The sequence below is a fragment of the Centroberyx gerrardi genome, chromosome 1 (assembly GCF_048128805.1).
Source record: "Centroberyx gerrardi isolate f3 chromosome 1, fCenGer3.hap1.cur.20231027, whole genome shotgun sequence".
NCBI classification, from domain to species: Eukaryota; Metazoa; Chordata; class Actinopteri; order Beryciformes; family Berycidae; genus Centroberyx; species Centroberyx gerrardi.
Window position 1 is genome coordinate 30167273 of NC_135997.1, and position 19025 is coordinate 30186297.

At 41.5% G+C, this 19025-nt stretch overlaps 2 protein-coding genes across 2 annotated transcripts; both read right to left on the reverse strand.

The window, feature by feature from the left end:
* Positions 1 to 298: 298 nt before the first annotated feature.
* On the reverse strand, positions 299 to 5243 carry LOC139921850 (low choriolytic enzyme-like). Its single transcript, XM_071912224.2, has 9 exons — positions 5184 to 5243; positions 4140 to 4143; positions 3659 to 3736; positions 3107 to 3262; positions 2628 to 2748; positions 1701 to 1879; positions 1030 to 1111; positions 722 to 846; positions 299 to 373 (listed from the first exon to the last, which is right to left on the reverse strand). Coding segments are annotated over exons 1-9 (807 nt in total). The 3' UTR covers positions 299 to 371.
* A 5776-nt stretch (positions 5244 to 11019) lies between these two features.
* LOC139921858 (hatching enzyme 1.2-like) lies at positions 11020 to 15551 on the reverse strand. Its single transcript, XM_078283335.1, has 9 exons — positions 15474 to 15551; positions 15166 to 15172; positions 14801 to 14881; positions 13883 to 14038; positions 12987 to 13107; positions 12706 to 12884; positions 11481 to 11562; positions 11247 to 11371; positions 11020 to 11148 (listed from the first exon to the last, which is right to left on the reverse strand). Coding segments are annotated over exons 1-9 (831 nt in total). The 3' UTR covers positions 11020 to 11146.
* Positions 15552 to 19025: the final 3474 nt, after the last annotated feature.

The following is a 19025-nucleotide window of genomic DNA, read 5'->3' on the forward strand; positions in this document are numbered from 1 at the left end:
CACTATATTTTCTAAAATGTCAGATCAGAAAAGTTGATATGAGACTTTTATATTGTTGATTGGTTGATTGATTTTAATGTATTTAGAGTTATATGAAAATAAATAAAATGAGACTTGGTGCACAGTATTTGTAACCAGTTGTCCCATCTCCAAATGTACAATGTGTCTATATTCTTCATAACAGGGATGCTTTTGAAACTACAGTCATTCCATTGAATAATCAGACTGAGAGGAGCCTTTTATTCTTTTGAAGTCGATCAGGTTTATTGTTACTTTGGGTTTCGTTAACCCAAATTAAAATCCTTTAATTCTGGCAGAATTCCCCATCTCCGCATGTTGTGATGTCAGCAGGAAGTCAGGGCATGTGAAATTTCTGCAGAGGAAATACAAAACATGAAGTACATTGTGTTGGAAGAACAGTGCAAAAATGGGACTTCTTGATGTCATTTGCAGCACAACACATGAAATATTCTGATGTAAATGTATTTTATTCATTCTTACAGTTGTACAGTCAGTCCAAATCCCATAATTTTTGTATTGTGCATTTGTGAGACAACTTTTGAGTCTTAATAAGGTGTGAAACCATCACTGAGATGAAAACTTAAAGTGAATTTATATGGTTCTCAGTAGGAGGGATTTGCATAGACTGACCCATGTTTGTGTTTGAATGTTATTGTGCATGCAAGTTTTCATCAATCCAGCCAGATCACAGTGTACTCACAGCACTGGTAGAGCCTGTTCAGCCTGTCGATGTCATTGCGGCTCATCTGGGTGGCTTGGCCAAAAGATACGTTGCTGTTGGGAATGGGCACCATGGTGGGACGGTTGTTCTTGGAGAAGGCATATCTGGAGAATCACAGACACCACAGGGCAAAGGTCAACGAGTTTTGTTTGAAAATGATGCTTCGATAACGAATGAGTTTCCCCGTATGGTTGATCTTGGGTTTGATTCCCTTAAGAAGCTTCTGCAAGTGTGAACATTTGATGGCCACATTCTGTAAATGAAATAAACGTGGACTTTATCCGCACCTTTCGTACTGCATGACAGAGTTGTAGTCATAGGGAGTTCCCTGGTTCAGAGTGTCAATCTTGTCGAAGTTGTATTTCATGTCTGAGGAGATGAGAAAAAATTCACTGATGTAAAATTACAGCAATATAAAATGACATAGATATAAACATGCAATACTAAGTTGACAAGATTGGAGTTTTAGTTCAACAAACATTTCTCATAGGCAGAAATCTCAACCAATGAGACTATTGGTGCCAAAGAATTTGCAAGTTAGCTACCTGTAAAACTTGAATGGCAGCTGGAACTGTGGTCAAAATATAAATAAAATATATAAATGACGATGCTTCCTTTTTTTCATTCATTTAGGACCATGGCATTCATGATGTTGGAAGGTCAGCAGGCTAGCTAGCTAATCTAGATAATTCTGTATGACTATATTGCATTTTTTCAGCTAGTAGCAAGAGCACTAGGCTTCATAATATTAGCTTCCTCCTCTCTTACCTCTGACATAGGCAGAAAAACTGTGGTTCTTTGAGGTTTAATTCGACCAACGAGATTGTTTCTGCCTCCAGAGCAGCTCTTTCTCCAAGAAATGTTTGTAGAACTAAAAATCCAATCTGAACTAAGAGACTGTGGCATGCTGATTCATTGTAAAAGAGAGCAGGTCTGAGAAACAGATTATAGGTCTAACCATTGATGATGTTCTCCCAGTACACCCTGATGTGGTTGTCCCTGTCGGAGCGGGTCTGTTCGTGGTTGAAGCCGAGGGCATGGAGCAGCTCATGCTGGACGGTGCTGTGGTACAAACAACCCTGACGGCTCAGAGACACCACCTGACCACCACCCTGACGGCCCACCCAGGAGTAGCAACTGGTGACACACAGAGAACAGACATAAACTGAGATTAAACACATTTCAGTTTGAAAACTGCATGATTTCATTGGTGGATTGACTGGGTTTCTCAATAGCATCTTATCTGTAGTTATATTTCCCTTAATACATTTAACACAGGGCTCTTAGAATAAGACAAAGTATCACCAATGTAGAATCATAAAGGGACTAAATGGGATCCTTGCAGAACACCAACAAGAATGCAGCTAATTCTCAGAGGAAAGGCTATTCCAAAAGCCAAGCTGCATTCTGGCAGTTCAATATCTTTTTAAGGATTCTGGGTTTCCCAAAACCGTCATCCCTCCAAGTTCAATCTTCTCTATTACTGATGACACAACATTAACATTCTGTTTCTTACTTATTCTAATGTCTGGTCGCAGCTTCTTGTTCTGCAGTTGTTATTATTGGCTGCTTATAATATTGGTGATCCATAAATGTAAGTGTATTCCACTGTTGGATTTGTTGTAAGTCGCTCTGGATGAACAAGTCAGCTAAAAGCCTAAAATTTCTGCAGTCGCCCTAAAGTCATCTGTGTTCCACTGTAAACCAATGAAAAAAAGATGAGTGCAGCACTGTGATGCTTTAAGGATGAATCACTAGACAACTTCGCACTCAGCAAACTGCACACTCCTTGTACCTAAATGTATTCTATTTGGTGTCTGGTGGGACTGAAGAACATTGCTTTAAGAAAGCAGGTTTGGTGTGTCAGTACAGCTACAGCTCTTACCCGCTCTTGGACTCGATGCTCAGCCAGTCCCGGTCGCTGCTGCGGCTGGGTCTGAACCGGATGCAGGAAATGGAGGAGAAGGACTCCAGTCCACGGGTGATGATGGCCTTCTCACGGGAGGCTGGCAGGACAAATGATGCATGTTGGAAACTTGTACAAAAGTGTACAAAAGCCTTAACTCCATGTCAACTGTCGATCCCAGGTCAGAGAAGATTGGGACAGCCTCATCATATTCGCTGGCCTGTCCAATTGTTTGATACTTGTCCAGTTGTGTATGAAAGACACATTCAGAAGTGTTCTATTCTTATTTGATTTGATTAGATTCAATTATTTTTTTCTATTAGACCCATATGGTGTGTTTAACTTAATGAGGTACAACAGCAAAGTATACTGGCAAAAACTTCTTCCAAGTACAAAAGATGGTACAAAAAAACTTAGAAAACATAGGAAGATATTTTTTTGAAATGAGTAATGCTTACAGAAGTGGTTGGCGATGTAGTAAGGAATGTAGACGTTGCCATCAGTCCACTTTCCCCACAGGCAGCCACGGGAGGTGCAGGGATCAGCATTTCTGTCAGCCTCAGAGTTGATAGCGATGTCTCCTCCGATCAGGGCGGGCTCGTCAAAGTCAGGGGCTGCAAGATCACCACAACAATGTGACCAATGTGGGTTTTTGAAGGCCAATACCGATACTGATATTTTGTGGATTGTAGCTGCCAAAAGGCGATATTTTGTGCCAATATTGAGGATCTTTAACTTTAACTGAATACTTTTTTAATTTTTTTGAAATGGTCAAACGCCAGAATTTTATTCTTTTCAGGGTGGAAAAGCCTCTGAAACACTCACTGATTCATTCATAAGAATCAATTCAGGTTAGGATCTCCCCATAGACAGCCAGCGTAGTATTGATCAATTCTACAATAAATATGTAATCGATCTTTGTAATCTTTTCCTGCTATTATTGTATTATGATTCTTCAGTCTGGGTGGTAAAGTCTAGTGTTGTATGGAGTTGTAGAGTATGAGACTTACTGCGGTCTCTGTTGGCTCTCTCCAGCAGCTCACCCACAGAAAGCTCCCTAGATGTGTCCTCCTCAACGGCAACAACATCTGCACAACACATTATATATTATATGTACAGTATATCATCTCTCTGCACACACATACTGTATAGTTACATCAGAATCAGTTTTATTGGCATATTTGCACATATAAGGAATTCAAGTTCATTTTAATTCAACTTGGCCACATCAAATATAACACTACACAAAATTCTAAAAGTAGTATGTAAAAAGTTAAAATCAGAAATTTAGGAACTAGTATTATATAAAGAAAGTAGTATGTAAGTATTAGTATTATATTTTAAAAAAAATGAAAGCAAAATTTTATTATCTATTAGGAATAGTATATAAGTGTAAGTAGTATATAAAAAAATAAAGATAAAAATGTAGGAATTAGGTCTCTTCAAGTAAGGAGGAGTAATAGGAGTTTTAATTTTAAATTATTTTCGTACCTTCCTATAGGCGCCCACAGTGACATGGAAAAGAGGAGTGATACGTTAAAAAAATCCATTCAGAGAGACAAACATCAAGTCCGGCTGTTTGCTGTGATGTAGCCCTGTACTGAAACCTCAGCCACATAATCAGCCTGTAGGTGAAGTGGCTACATTGTCCTGGATTTATATAAGCCTAAAAAGGTGAGTAAACTGTATGCCACAATAAAAAAGGTGGGTAAACAGGTGATAACTACCAGTCCTGGGACAAATAGTACTTTACGGATACTTGTTATGGTTTGTTCTACCTTACTTAGGTGCCTGATGGGTAGGGTTTGTTGCATAGGACAATGCAATCTTACAGTATCTTGACACTATCTGAATTGTCCTGATCTTTGGATAAAAAAAAAGCTTGTCTTGTAATCATGTGGGGAAAAAGAGAGCACTCGAAAAATCATTTAAAGAAGCCTTTATTCTGTTTAGCTAGTCATAATCAAAAGTTAAAATCTTTTTCAAGCTGCACTTGGCATGTTGGCAGCTCCAAATGGAAGTGAGAGGTAACTGTTTACAAACTGAACTTCAATACCGAGAAATCCTGTAAGGTGTCATCAGTAAACTGCACACGGCCCCACCTGTCTGCGATAGTGTTATACCAAAGGAATGAGAGGAAAAAGATCTAACGTTGGTGAGTCCAGCTTTCTCTGGACGGAGAACTCGCTCACTGCTGTTTAAGGGAAAACGTTTCTATTTCACTCTTAAGCGGTGTCCATATCTATTACCAGAATTGAATTTGGGAAAATAGGACAAATCTATAGCATCTCAACCAGAGGGGATGGGACACACTTTGTGATTTAGGCTAATAAGACAGATGGGTTTTTACTTTAAATTTAGACTTGTGCAACTGTAACTTAAAATTATGACAAAGCAAATAAAATAAAGACTTTTTAACTGGTTTTGGGAATGCGTTGGATCTCTCTTTTTCCCACTTGAAAATTTAAACCACTGTTTGGACCTTATGGTACATGTCATGTAAGTGTGATTGGTTGGTTTGTTGGTTTTTCCTACCTCAGCCCAGGCAGAGGAAACCAGCAGCAGGGCCACAACAGACCAAGAAAAAACCAACATGGCAGCAACAGATCTGCAATGATGAGAGAAAAGAGGAGGAGGAGGGAGGGAAGGTGAAAACAGAATTCACAGTGAGAAAATCCCACAAAGTGAGAAACAATGTAAGTAATCTTGCATCAACTTGAAGCAAATCAGAGGGAGAATGCAATAGAATGTATTATGATTAACAATGAAAAATGATCAGCACTGTTAAACCTTTGCATTGCTTAAAAGTTGTATTGTAACCTGCCAGATCTAGGCTTTAAATGTAACCTAAACCACTGTATCTATAAGCTGTTATAATGGGAAAGGAGGAAGGGGTCAATCTTCATCAACCCAGTCCTTACCTCAAAGCCTCAAGAGAGAATGGGTGACTTGCTGACAGCCAGTGAGTGTTTTTATACCAATGCTTCAGAAACTCAGTTACATAAAGAACCAACAAATAAGGGGGAAAAAATGTGCCAACAAAGCACCGTGCCTTTATCGCTGTAAATGGACAAAGTTGGAAATGGAAACTTCTGCGAGGCCTTGCAGTGTGTGTGAAACATCACACATGTGAGAGGTGTGTGTGTGTGTGTGTGTGTGTGTGTATGTGTATGTACACTACATCTGTACTGAGCAGGTGCTTTCCTCCCTTCCCAACTATTGCCATCTTCTTTTTTCTTGCTACAAGCCAGCGCACTATAGAAATTGCCATTATTTAGAAATTGTCATTATTTATTCCGCTTCTTATTATTATTCCTCTAAAAAAATCCCCCCCCCCCAAAAAAATTGGTGCGCTATCTCCTCCCACACCGTTTGCACTAGAAACTCCGTTCAAGTTGCATCTTGTAGCATATGTTACGTAGATTTATGCTTGCATTAAACTTTTTGATCCGACTTCTACTTTTTGCGCTATTTACGTTTAATCGCAAATTAAAACCACATACACAATCATTGACGGAATGTTCAGAGACCAGTGGAGCAGGTGGGGCCATTCTCACTGACCAGTCATTACCAGATACACACGCAGCTCTCTATCGGAGGGGCAGAAGAAGAGATAGATGGCCACACACACACACTGAAGCCATAGCTATAGCCACACACACACACACACACACACACACACCCCAACCACCCAGACACACACATTCACACCACAGCTACCCGCACACACACACACACACCTAGAAACGCCCTAGCAACCACCTAGTACACCCTAGCAACCACCTAGAACTCCCTAGCAACCGAATTGAAACACCCTAGCAACCACTTAGAAACACCCTAGCAACCACCTAGTACACCCTAGCAACCACCTAGAAATGCCCTAGAAACCACCTACTACACCCTAGCAACCACTTGGAAACACCCTTGCAACCACTTACTACACCCTACCAACCACCTAGAAACACCCTAGCAGCCACCTAGTACACCCTAGCAACCACCTACTACATCCTAGCAACCACCCACAAACGCCCTAGCAACCACCTAGTACACCGTAGCAACCACTTAGTACACCCTAGCAACCACCTAGAAACGCCCTAGCAACCACCTAGTACACCCTAGCAACCACCTAGAACTCCCTAGCAACTGAGTTGAAACACCCTAGCAACCACATAGAAGTGCCCTAGCAACCACCTAGTACACCCTAGCAACAACCTAGAAACACCCTAGCAACCACTTAGAAACACCCTAGCAACCACCTAGCACACCCTAGCAACCACCTAGAAATGCCTTAGCAACGACCTAGAAGCACCCTAGCAACCACTTACTACACCCTAGCAACCACCTAGAAACACCCTAGCAACCACCTAGTACACCCTACAACCACCTAGAAACACCATAGCAACCACCTAGTGCACCCTAGCAACCACCTAGAAACATCTAGCAACCACCTAGTACACCCTTGCAACCACCTTGACCACCCTGGCAACCACCTAGAAACACCCTAGCAACCACAAAGAAGTGCCCTAGCAACCACCTAGCACACCCTAGCAACCACTTAATACACCCTAGCAACCACCTAGAAGTGCCCTAGTAACCACTTACTACACCCTACCAACCACCTAGACACTACCTAGCAACCACCTAGTACACCCTAGCAACCACCTAGAAACACCCTAGCAACCACCTTGTACACTCTACCAACCATCTAGAACACCCTAGCAACCACCTGGAAACACCCCAGCAACCACCTAGTACACCCTAGCAACCACCTACTACACCCTAGCAACCACCCACAAACGCCCTAGCAACAACCTAGTACACCCTAGCAACCACCTAGAAACACCCTAGCAACCATCTAGTACACCCTAGCAACCACCTACAACACCCTAGCAACCACCTAGAAGCACCCTAGCAACTACCTAGTACACCCTAGCAACCACCTAGTACACCCTAGCAACCACCTAGAAACACCCTAGCAACCACTTAGAAGTACCCTAGCAACCACCTAGTACTCCCTAGCAACCACTTAGACACACCCTAGCAACCACCTAGTATACCCTAGCAACCACCTAGAAATACCCTAGCAACCGGTACTCTACAGCAAGCCCACACAATTTTTAGAGGAAATGTTTTCTAGTTCCGCTTCTCATTATTATTCAGCAAACACCCCCCCCCCCCCCCCCCCCCCCAAAAAAAAAAATATTGGTAAGCTACCTCCTCCCACATCGTTTGGACTACAAACTCCATTTAAGTTGCATCTTGTAGCATATGTTACATAGATTTATGCTTGCATTCAACTTTTTGATCCGACTTTTACTTTTTGCACTATTTATGTTTAATCGCAAATTAAAACCACATACACATTCATTGACAGCATGTTCAGAGACCAGTGGAACAGGTGGGGCCATTCTCACTGACCAGTCATTACCAGATACACACGCAGCTCTCTATGGCAGAGGGAGAGATAGACGGCCACACTATAGCCACACACAGACACCCACACGCACCCCAACCACCCAGACACACACATTCACATCACAGCTACTGGCACACACACACACACGCAAACACACACACACACAGCTACTGGTACGTATATAGTACCAGTACCAGTACATGCACCAGTATGTGCCAGTACCAGTACGTGTATAGTCGGCCACAAACACACACACAACACACACATACACACACACACACAGCTAGAATCGCCCTAGCAACCACCTAGTACACCCTAGCAACCACCTAGAAACACCCTAGCAACCACTTAGAAACACCCTAGCAACCACCTAGTACACCCTAGCAACCACATAGAAAAGCTGTAGCAACCACCTAGAAGCGCCCTTGCAACCACCTAGAACACACCCAGCTACTGGTATGTATATAGTACCAGTACCAGTACATGTATGAGTATGTGCCAGTACCAGTACATGTATAGTCAGCCACACACACTACACATCAGTACTCATCCACCCACCCACACACACACACACACACACACACACAGCTACTGGTACGTATATACCCCTAGCAACCATGTAGAAGCGCCCTAGCAACCACCTAGTACACCCTAGCAACCACCTAGAACACCCTAGCAACCACCTAGAAACACTGTAGCAACCACCTGGAAGTGCCCTAGCAACCACCTAGTACACCCTAGCAACCACCTACTACACACTAGCACACACATAGAAAAGCTGTAGCAACCACCTAGAAGCGCCCTTGCAACCACCTAGAACACACCCAGCTACTGGTATGTATAGTACCAGTACCAGTACATGTATGAGTATGTGCCAGTACCAGTACATGTATAGTCAGCCACACACACTACACATCAGTACTCATCCACCCACACACACACACACACACACACACACACAGCTACTGGTACATATATACCCCTAGCAACCACGTAGAAGCGCCCTAGCAACCACCTAGTACACCCTAGCAACCACCTAGAACACCCTAGCAACCACCTAGAAACACTGTAGCAACCACCTGGAAGTGCCCTAGCAACCACCTAGTACACCCTAGCAACCACCTACTACACACTAGCACACACACACACACACACACACTGCAGTCATAGCTATAGCCACACAAACACACACACCCCAACCACCCAGACACACACATTCACACCACAGCATTCCAGTATTGAGTTCAGCCTTTTAAAATACATTTCAATTTTCTTAACGCTTAAAATCCCTTTTCAACCTGTTGTCCCTCCTTCATCTTCATCTCCCATTCACAACTTAAAACAGTTTAATATGTGGGAACATAGCTTGGATTTACCTGGTTAGTCTGTTTCGTGGAAAGTCAAGTGCTTCTATTATTTTGTATACTTGGTGCATTGAGGAAGACATATTTGGGGTAAAGAAAAAATATTTTTCCAGAATATTGTTCAGATACTGTAGGTTACAAATTTAGATGAAAGTAACATACCGGTATCACTGTTGCTGATATGCCATAACAATCCAAATACATCTTTTCAGTCAAGGTTTTAGAGGAAAGTCTTCACTGTGTTTTTGGCAACATGTAAATCTATTTTTTATACATATCTGTTTTAGTCCTATAGTAGTAGTAAATTGGACATTCCTATGACTGCATTTTTTGTAATGTTATAATAGTTGCTAGATACAACAAAGATCAGGAAAAGGGTCACAGAAATATTTTTTTTTAATTTTGGAAAATGTTTAATTTGGATTTTGATCTTCAATAACAGCATACTTAAAAAGAACAAATTGTTGAATTACTGATTTAATAATCAGAAACGATACGTAAGTTGTCATTTAGACATTTTTACTGCAAAGTTATTCTAGAATTGTAGAATTGCCAGAGTCTGAGTTTAAGCTATCTGTCTCTCTGTCTGGGAGTGAGAAAAAAACCCTCCACTGGTCTTATCAGTGTGGGACATACAGCATACTCTAGCACACCCATTCACATGTAGCATGAAACACCCACTCTAACAAGGCCATGGATGTAAAAAAAAAAATGTTGCAAAAGAGGAGTGGTGAATGTTACTTCAGTATAGTTAGGCTGGTGTACTGCTCATTCATTCCTTTATTAATATAGAACATGCTTGTCCTGCTCTATTGTGCTTGCAGTAATAATATACATACATGGCCTGCATTATGCATGCGTATATGCATGGCTTTTGGCCATGCATATATGCATTTAGGCTTTTGTATTTGTATAAGTGTTCATATATGATTTTGTATTTATGATTACGTATGTGCAGTATGAGTGTCATGTATGTACATTGTTTTATTATGTATGTATGTGCTGTATGTGTGTGTGTGTGTGTGTATTCTGTATTCTTTTATATTCTATTTTATCTTAGTATTTCTGTGTTTATTATGTGAAGTGTGTTGAGACCCCCGATGATAATGCACTTTAAATAAATTTGACTTTGACTTAATATCTTGATTTACAGAACACATGGAATACAAATGAAATGCTGCCGGTTTCCCTGACTAGCACTCCTGTTTTCTCATGTTTTGCATTCATTCCTAATATGTTACCTATAACCGTGGGACATTATGCTGCTGTACAACAGCAAACAGCAGTAAGTACTTTTTGTGTTTTTTAAAGGTCAAAGGCCAAGGAGTAGGTTTAGATTTAATATCAGCAAAAATAAATTAATGAATAAATTAAATTATATGCAGTCCACCTCTGTACCAACAGTACTTTTGTCAGGGCAGGATAAGAAGTCATTTTTTCTAAGTTTCATCACAGTTTCTGCTATTTGTCTTTGTAGTGCAGCATACTTCTGATGGTGGCTCATGTTTCAAATATGAAGGAGGCTAGCAAAAAGAAAACAAACAAAAAGTGTGAGGAGAGAATTAAAAGACAGTGTTGCACTCCAGCCAAAGCAGCTTTATTAGATCCACATTTAGTGTTGTATTGACGAGTCCAGGCCAACAGCTGCTGCTGTCCGGTGGATGACAAGGAGATAATATTCCCTCTGATCAACTGTCCGGCACACCTGAATGGGCTTCTTCTGTCATAGTAAATAGAAACACATTCATTAAAAAAGTTATGAATCCAATTGAGAAAGTGTGTGTGTGTGTATTTGCACACGCCCATTTGTATACTCACAGCACTTGTAGAGAGTGTTGAGCCTGGCGATGTCATTGCGGCTCATCTCCTTAGCATTGCCAAAGGACACATTGGAGTTGGGGATGGGGATCATGGTGGGCTGGTTGTTCTTAGAGAAGGCATACCTGGAATAAACAGGATGGAATAGTCAATGATGAAAGCAGAGCTGAACTGAATATTCATGCATTTACAGTGTATTCATGTGTATGTAAATGCGAAGCGAATTGTTCTGACTTGTGGTACTGCATGACAGAGTTGTAATCGTAGGGAGTGCCCTGGTTTAGGGTGGCAATCTTCCTGAAGTTGTGCTCCATTCCTAAAAACCCAGAGGAAATACAAGACTGTGATTCTGGACAGAAGGGACTCCAACTGCAAGAGAGGGATGCAAATAAGCTGCGGTGCGCGACTGCAATAATCCGACTATTGACCTTATTCTAAATAAGACAATATTTCGATTAAGGTGTTTACATGAGTCGCTTATAGAATATTTCATCCATATTCCCGTTTACATGCTACAGAGCATAGTCCGATTAATGACTGGAGACGCACGCCCACATTACGTCCCTACGTCCTACGTCCGAGTTTCCCTTCCGGAATTTAACCTGAAACCCTTTATGTCATGTTGCTACCGTGGTAGGGACAAAATGTTGGGACTTCTTTTTACCGGTGGCAGTCATTTTTTCTTCTGTAAACAAGTTGCGCAACACTTGCTGGAAGCTAGAGCATGCGTCGTCAAGCAGTTGGATTGCCGTACGTGTCGCAAAAGGCTGCGAAAACTCCGATAGGACGTCATAGTGCGATTAAGGTGTATACATGTCTACAATGCACTTCAATAATGCGACTAAGATCGGAATACTCCACATGTCTTAATTCGACTATTGCTTACTCCGATTATGACCTTATTCGGGTTAAGGTAATCAGAAAATGCTGTTTACATGGCAGTGTCTTATTCAGAGTATTGTCTTAATTGGGTTAATATTGGAATATTGCATATATCCATGTAAACGTGCTCAATGTCTCACAGTAGATTCTAATTACTGCTGTCAAGCAATGATCACCTTTCCCACATAGGATCGGTGTTGTGCTAAAATTTCTATCCCCCTAACAAAACAAAATAATTTCAGTTTTGTGGATTTTGTTCGTTGTTCCTATTGCTGCCTTTTCACATGTTAAAACAATATTTTAAAAACATTTCACAGGATTACAAAGAATGAAAGTAACCTATCGAAAGTAAGCTACCTAGTTATATCGTAATGAACCAAGATCTCATTACCTCAAAAACTCCACTGATTCTACAAGGAAGTTGTCAGGCTATACATTAGTCTATAGTATAAATTTGTCATTTATTAAGCGCATTTCCCTTAAAATAATTTCCTTGTGCAATAATTTCAATCCACTCTGCTGCAGCATATTTGTTTCCCTCTCTACGATGGAGTCCTAGAGTACAAACAGCAGTTACCGGACTGGACGTTCTGCAGCATGACCTTGATGTGGTTGTCCCTGTCGGAGCGGGTCTGTTCGTGGTTGAATCCCAGGGCGTGGAGCAGCTCATGCTGGACGGTACCGTGGTAAAGGCAGCCCCGGCGGGCCAGAGACACCACCTGCTTACCGCCACGACGGCCGATGTAGGAGTAGCAGCTGGGGAGAATCATATTTTATACACAGAGGTAAGTTGAAGCAAGCTGCAGGCTGAAAAACGGCTCTTAACCCGATCTCTGTTCACTAGCGGCGGTTTCCTACCCGTTCTTGGACTCGATGCTCAGCCAGTCCCGGTCGCTGCTGCGGCTGGGTCTGAACCGGATGCAGGAGAACGAAGAGAAGGACTCCAGTCCACGGGTGATGATGGCCTTCTCACGGGAGGCTGGCAGGACGACACCACACAACATTATCAGGACTAGTAGTAGTAAAAGCAAATTGTCTTTTAAAAGGGTAATAATTAAGAGTTTTGCTGCCCCACAACACAAAATGACCATAATATATCTGTGGGGTTGATAGGGTTGTTGATCAGTACCAGTGATTCAACGATTACTTGGCCAACTGCTGAGATTTCTGGCTTTCAAGACTCACTTTCTGGCCAGTATTCTGTTTTGGAACAAAAACTCCCCACCCACTGGGATTTCAAGACACTCCTAATTGCAATTTCTACTGGTCACCAATAGAGGTCGATAAAGGTCATATACTTAAAGCTTTAAAAACAGGATGAAACACCTGTTTTTCAAGAATAAAACAGGTAGACCTAAGGTGTGTTTCAATGTGTTCTTAATTATTGATTGTATTGTTGTCTTTTGTCATGACTATACAGTATCTGTTTCTGACTGTTTCTTTTTATTTTTACGTATTCTTTTCTCAAGACAGACACAAAAGTTTCAGGTTCTGCTCATTATGTTGAAAAGATGACATAAACAGCATGTTAATACAAATTAACCAGATATTGAACTGTTTATAATCCAGTTTCAAAATTCTACTTGTATCATTTTGTGAGATCGGGACATAAATATCTTTAATAAAACTTTGTGCCCGTTTGGCTTGACGTTGAACTTGGCCAACAGCAACAGTTGGAATGTGCTAGGCCTAGTAAAGCGCCACATTCCCAAAGAAAGCCTCTGACTCACTGTGGGCCTACAGCTGACACTTACAGAAGTGACCGGCGATGTGGTAGGGAATGTAAACCTTCCCATCAGTCCACTTCCCCCACATGCAGCCTCGGGAGGTGCAGGGATCAGCATTTTTCTCAGCCTCGTTGTCGACAGCAATGTCCCCTCCGATCAGGATGGGATCATTAAAGGCCGGGACTGAAACACATCATACACACATTAACCTCAAAGTACAAACAGTGCTGCACTATTGCTAATAATAATAATAATAATAAGATGACACGTTAAGGGGGGAATTGGGTCATTGCAGCAAAGTAGTAACAGGACACAGCAAAGAGAAATAGAATATACACAAGAATGGGGGAAATGAGGAGTATTAAACATAATGCAGCTGATGATTACAACACAAGATCGTATTATGTAGAAATATATGTATGAAAGTATGAAATATCTCAGTAACAGCATGTATGCAGGGTGTGCAAATACTACTATGACTACTGCTACTACTACTGCAACTACTGCTACTACTGTTAAAACAATATTACTACTACTACTACTACTAATAATAATAATAATAATGATAATAATAATAATAATAAAGATAATAATAAAGATAATAATAATATTATAGATGTTCACTAGGTTGTATAGACATAAGAAGTTGTCTTGAAGTGCTACCTCAAATTTACCATCTGATGTTTCTAGGTTATGTGCTGCCAGATGTGAAGTCCTGCTGGCAGACACAACCACAATTTTTATATATCCTCTGAAGATATCATAAAATATCACTGCAATTTTCTGTAGGGAAAAAAAGAGGTCATGGTGTTGTGTTAAACAAGAAGCGACTGCTCTCTTCTGACAACAAGCTTGTCATATATTTTTAACCTATTTATGTGCTAGAGGGGTAGTCGGGGTGTGTGTGTATTTATTTGTGTCAGGTCTGGTGTGTATGAATCTCACCAAGATTACTGTTAGCTCTCTCCAGAAGGTCAGAGACAGAAAGCTCCCCTGAATCCTCCTCCTCCTCCACCATATTCTCTGCTCAACAGCATCAACAACAAGACAATTTCACTTTGCATATTATGAATATACTGTATATCAATAATGATGTTGTGCAATGTGCATACCATGAGAATGGAGCAGATCAATAGAATGGATTATGTACCTGCCTGCAGGTTCAACATGGGAGTAGGGAAGAAAAAATAAACACATATTAGAAATGGCTACAAAATGCATTACTTAAGTAGTAGTTAAAAGGTAAAGAGCCAAATAATTCATTTTTCATTTTTCAGAAGTGTTTTCAAGTGACATTTTCCAATTAAGACTTTCAGACTTTAGGTTAGGAAATACACTTTCAGGTAACATTTACACTTTACATACATGCATACAATGGACTAACAACACCAACTCCCCCAAATTATTGTAGCACTTATAAGATCTTTTGAAAGGTGGTGTAAAGACTTTGCACAGAGTTTGGCCATTCAGAATGTCATTGCTGCAAGTCCAACTTCAGTAAGTCATGCAGTTCATGACTTGTTTATGTGCAACATGCCAAATGATAAAACATCACATTGTGCTGTCATATTATTGTTCCCATTAGATTATGATATAGTGGATCCAATAAAAGTCCTACCTCATCCTCTGCCCAGCAGCAGGCAGACAGCAACAGCAGAGCCAAAGCGGTGAACCTGAAAACAGACATGTTGACCATCCCAGTAGACTTGCAGGAGATAGACAAGAATCAGCCACAGCTTCACATCATATAAAGCCTACCTACACATACAGAGAGAGATGAAGATTGATAGACAACCACCAGACTGGGCCAGACATGACGGCTTACCACACAGAAATGCATGAGTAGGGAAAACTCAAAGCGCAACCTCAAAATTAAACTAACTAGTGCAGTGCCCGTTCGCCTCGCTGCTGCACAGAGCGCTGTTTGCTTGTTTATTCAAAGTTTATTAATATTGAACGTGTCGCGTGTCCAAATTGCATCTTGAGATATGCGAAGGACACACACACTCACACACTCACTCACAGACAGACTCACAGACAGACAGAGATTCCTTGCTTTATAGTATGATGATGTGCTTACCAAACACATCTAGGTAGACCTAGTGCCAGCCGGGCCTCCTCTTGGCTTTCACACCCTAGTATAATACGTGTTCTGCCCGTGACCTGCTCTATCATTTTCAGTCACATTGTCCCCTGGAGACATTTTTAGTTTACTACAATGTTGGAAAGAGGGGCATTTATGTCCCTTTATGTCTTGACTGTTACCAAACTATGTTTTTGAGAAAAAGGGCCTCAAAGTTTGCAGTCTATTTTGAGACATTTATTCAAATATATTAGAGATATTATTCAAACACAACATAACATAGGCCTACTAACATTAAATTTCCAGTCTTGAATGCCCATACACACACAGACATGTACACACACACACACACACACACACACTCAAGCTGACATGCATGTGTGCACCTGCGCGCGCACAGGCACACACACACACACACACACACACACACACATACACATTTTGAACTTCAACCACAGTTAAGCCTCACTTGTGTATGGAGATGCACTTGAGCAAACTTATGTGCACACGTTATGTATGCATGCACACTCCACGTGCACATTCACGTGCACACGGATGTGAGGAAGAGTCACCGGTGTCACTCTCAACAGGTCGCACATTCACCGGCACCAGTTAGAAAGTAGACTATAGCCTGAAATGAAGTCAGTCCACTGAGCCTCAGTCGCGGCAAGATGGAGTTTAATATTTGAGATATTTCTGCCGGGAATTAATTTCTCTGTTGTTTAATAGTAATAATTTCAGTCTGTAATAGATCACTGATTTCAATTCAACTTCTCTTGATTCGGTTTTTCTCTCTCTCGCTCTCTCAGGTTGCGATGCCTATGGCGTTTATTGAGTCTCTAAACCCGCGCACGTGATACGAGCGCACAGAACAGTATCCGCGAGCGGAAAACCATCCTCACAAGGGAGCATTTCTGCTCCGCGTGCACAAATGCAGTCCCGTGAGCACGGGGCTGTGACGAGCGCTCGCTCGACCCTCCCTACGCGCTGCAACTGCTCAACGCTCGCTCGCTCCTCAAGTTGACTTTTGAGACTTTGGAGGCGGGGATAACATCTCACTCCTTTGCCTAAACCTAACCAATCAGAGGCAGAGTAGGGGCCGGTCTTCCAGAAAATGGGGTAGGAAAAAAAATAATGCGTCTCTGACCCAAGCCCCCAGGAACAGCTCTGGGTTGTGCGGCGATTTTGGCGTAGTGGCCAAGCTCGGAATTGCAAGTCACGTGACGCCACGGGGCCCAAAAAGACTTTTTCCCATAGAGATAAATGGGAAAAGAAACGCCTGTAAAACTCCGGGAATTTTTTTCTGGGTATCGCACAGGTGCAGTCAAAATGGAGTCTTTGAATTATCAATTTTTAAATCATTGGGTTTATTTTTCTTTGGAAGCCACCAAGAGCCGTATAAAGCTGTATTTTCTGGAGCTCCGTGAACGCGCCTCTAGGCCACGGGAACGCTCCGTGCGCATTCATTGATAATTGTGACTCGAAAAACAATGCTGGTAAAATGTAATAACCAAGGTAAGATGGAGAAAAATAATTTGAGGGCAATGGACTACAGAGTGATGACAAATAAGACTTATTTAAGAGATGATCCAAGACAAACTGTTATATGTAAAGTAAACATTTATTTCAAAATACGTTTCATTCTACATGTTCCATTTTATATGGGTGTAACATTCTCAGGAGTATCAAGCATTACAAGACAGTCTCACATTTGAAGAAGACGAATCCAGTGATTAGAAAAAAACAATCATCTTTGAACTGGAACACTAGTTTATAACAGGTGGATATTTAAACAGCCTCGGTCCACAGAGGACAGCTGTAATATGTCAGTACAAGGTAAGATTCAGTAAAAGCAAGGGGTTAAGAAATCTAGTAAAGAAAGAAAGGCCAGAACACATCATAAATAAGTGAATTTCTTTGGGATCATTTTCCAGAGACGTGTCAGGTGGTTCTTGAAGAGCAGGAGTTTCTGTAACAGAAGAAACTGCAGTTAGTATCTGCGGCTCAGTGTCTTACAGAAAACAGTTAGCATACATCATGATTATGATTACAGCACAGGGTGAAAAGTACTTAATTTGTGAAGCACTGGCTCCAGTAGAGGTGAAAAAGGTGCTACCAAGTCATTACTATCTGTGACCGATGTGAACCATCTCACATGGAAAATGCTCTAAATTAAGTTCAAAATAAATCTCCTCACCTGGTTAAGCAAGTAAACCCTTGACATGGACCTGGCTAGCGATGTGTGGCATGAACTTGACTCCCTGTGAGAAACACAAGACAACGTTCAACACAACAAGTGGAGCAACACGAGTGGAGCATAAATCACAAATGCAAAGTTTAGTCTATGATCTAGCGAACATTTCTATCTTTAACTAAGTTAACTTGCCTGACGTTAACCCATGGATGTGTTAGCTGACTCCGTCTTGTTATGCTAACCGTTATTACCAACGTTAGCTTCGCTCAACCTATAAAGACCGAATCACTTCACGTCGGATGTAAGATTTATACAAATAAAGTAAATGTTCTGATTGAATAAATGATAGAGTCATACCTGGCCGATGGTTTCCTCGAAGAGCCGAGTCTGCAGCAGCAACAGTCAATCACAACCTAGAAAGCTGCACATGAACGCGCCGTCGTCACGGTCGCTACGAGAACGCCACTAGACTCGTTCATGTGGGCCAGGCGGGGCCAAGAAAGACACTACTGCGCAGGTGCTGTGGACACGGAAGTAGGAGTCGTAGAAACTTTTTCGGCATATGCGCCAATATGCGCTGGGTGAGAAACTTTGATTGAAATGAATGGGCCGCCATCTTTGAATGCCTCATCCATAGTTTAATACATCCATGCTCTGACCCCTTTTTTGGCGGCAGAATCATCAAGAAGAAGATGTCGGAGAAAAAAAGAGGTAAAGTGAGGAACAGCCACATCACAAATAGCCTATGTTACATTTTGGTTATGCACGATTTACTTGTGTTAAGGGCATTGTAGATGTGGCTGTTCCTCACTTTACCTCTTTTTTCTCCGACATCTTCTTGATGATTCTGCCGCCAAAAAAGGGGTCAGAGACACATTATTTTTTTTCCTACC

Bases quoted from the DNA above. Each gene is read 5' to 3' on its own strand.
- LOC139921850 (XM_071912224.2), bottom strand. From the start codon at position 5,243: ATGTTGGTTTTTTCTTGGTCTGTTGTGGCCCTGCTGCTGGTTTCCTCT. The intron at 3,263-3,658 runs GTAAGTCTCATA...GTGATCTTGCAG, and splicing joins GAGAGCCAACAGAGACCGCA to CCCCTGACTTTGACGAGCCC. The intron at 1,880-2,627 runs GTAAGAGCTGTA...GTGTGTCACCAG, and splicing joins AGCATCGAGTCCAAGAGCGG to TTGCTACTCCTGGGTGGGCC.
- LOC139921858 (XM_078283335.1), bottom strand. From the start codon at position 15,551: ATGGTCAACATGTCTGTTTTCAGGTTCACCGCTTTGGCTCTGCTGTTG. The intron at 14,039-14,800 runs GTGAGATTCATA...GATGTGTTTCAG, and splicing joins GAGAGCTAACAGTAATCTTG to TCCCGGCCTTTAATGATCCC. The intron at 11,372-11,480 runs GTCAGAACAATT...TGTTTATTCCAG, and splicing joins TCTGTCATGCAGTACCACAA to GTATGCCTTCTCTAAGAACA.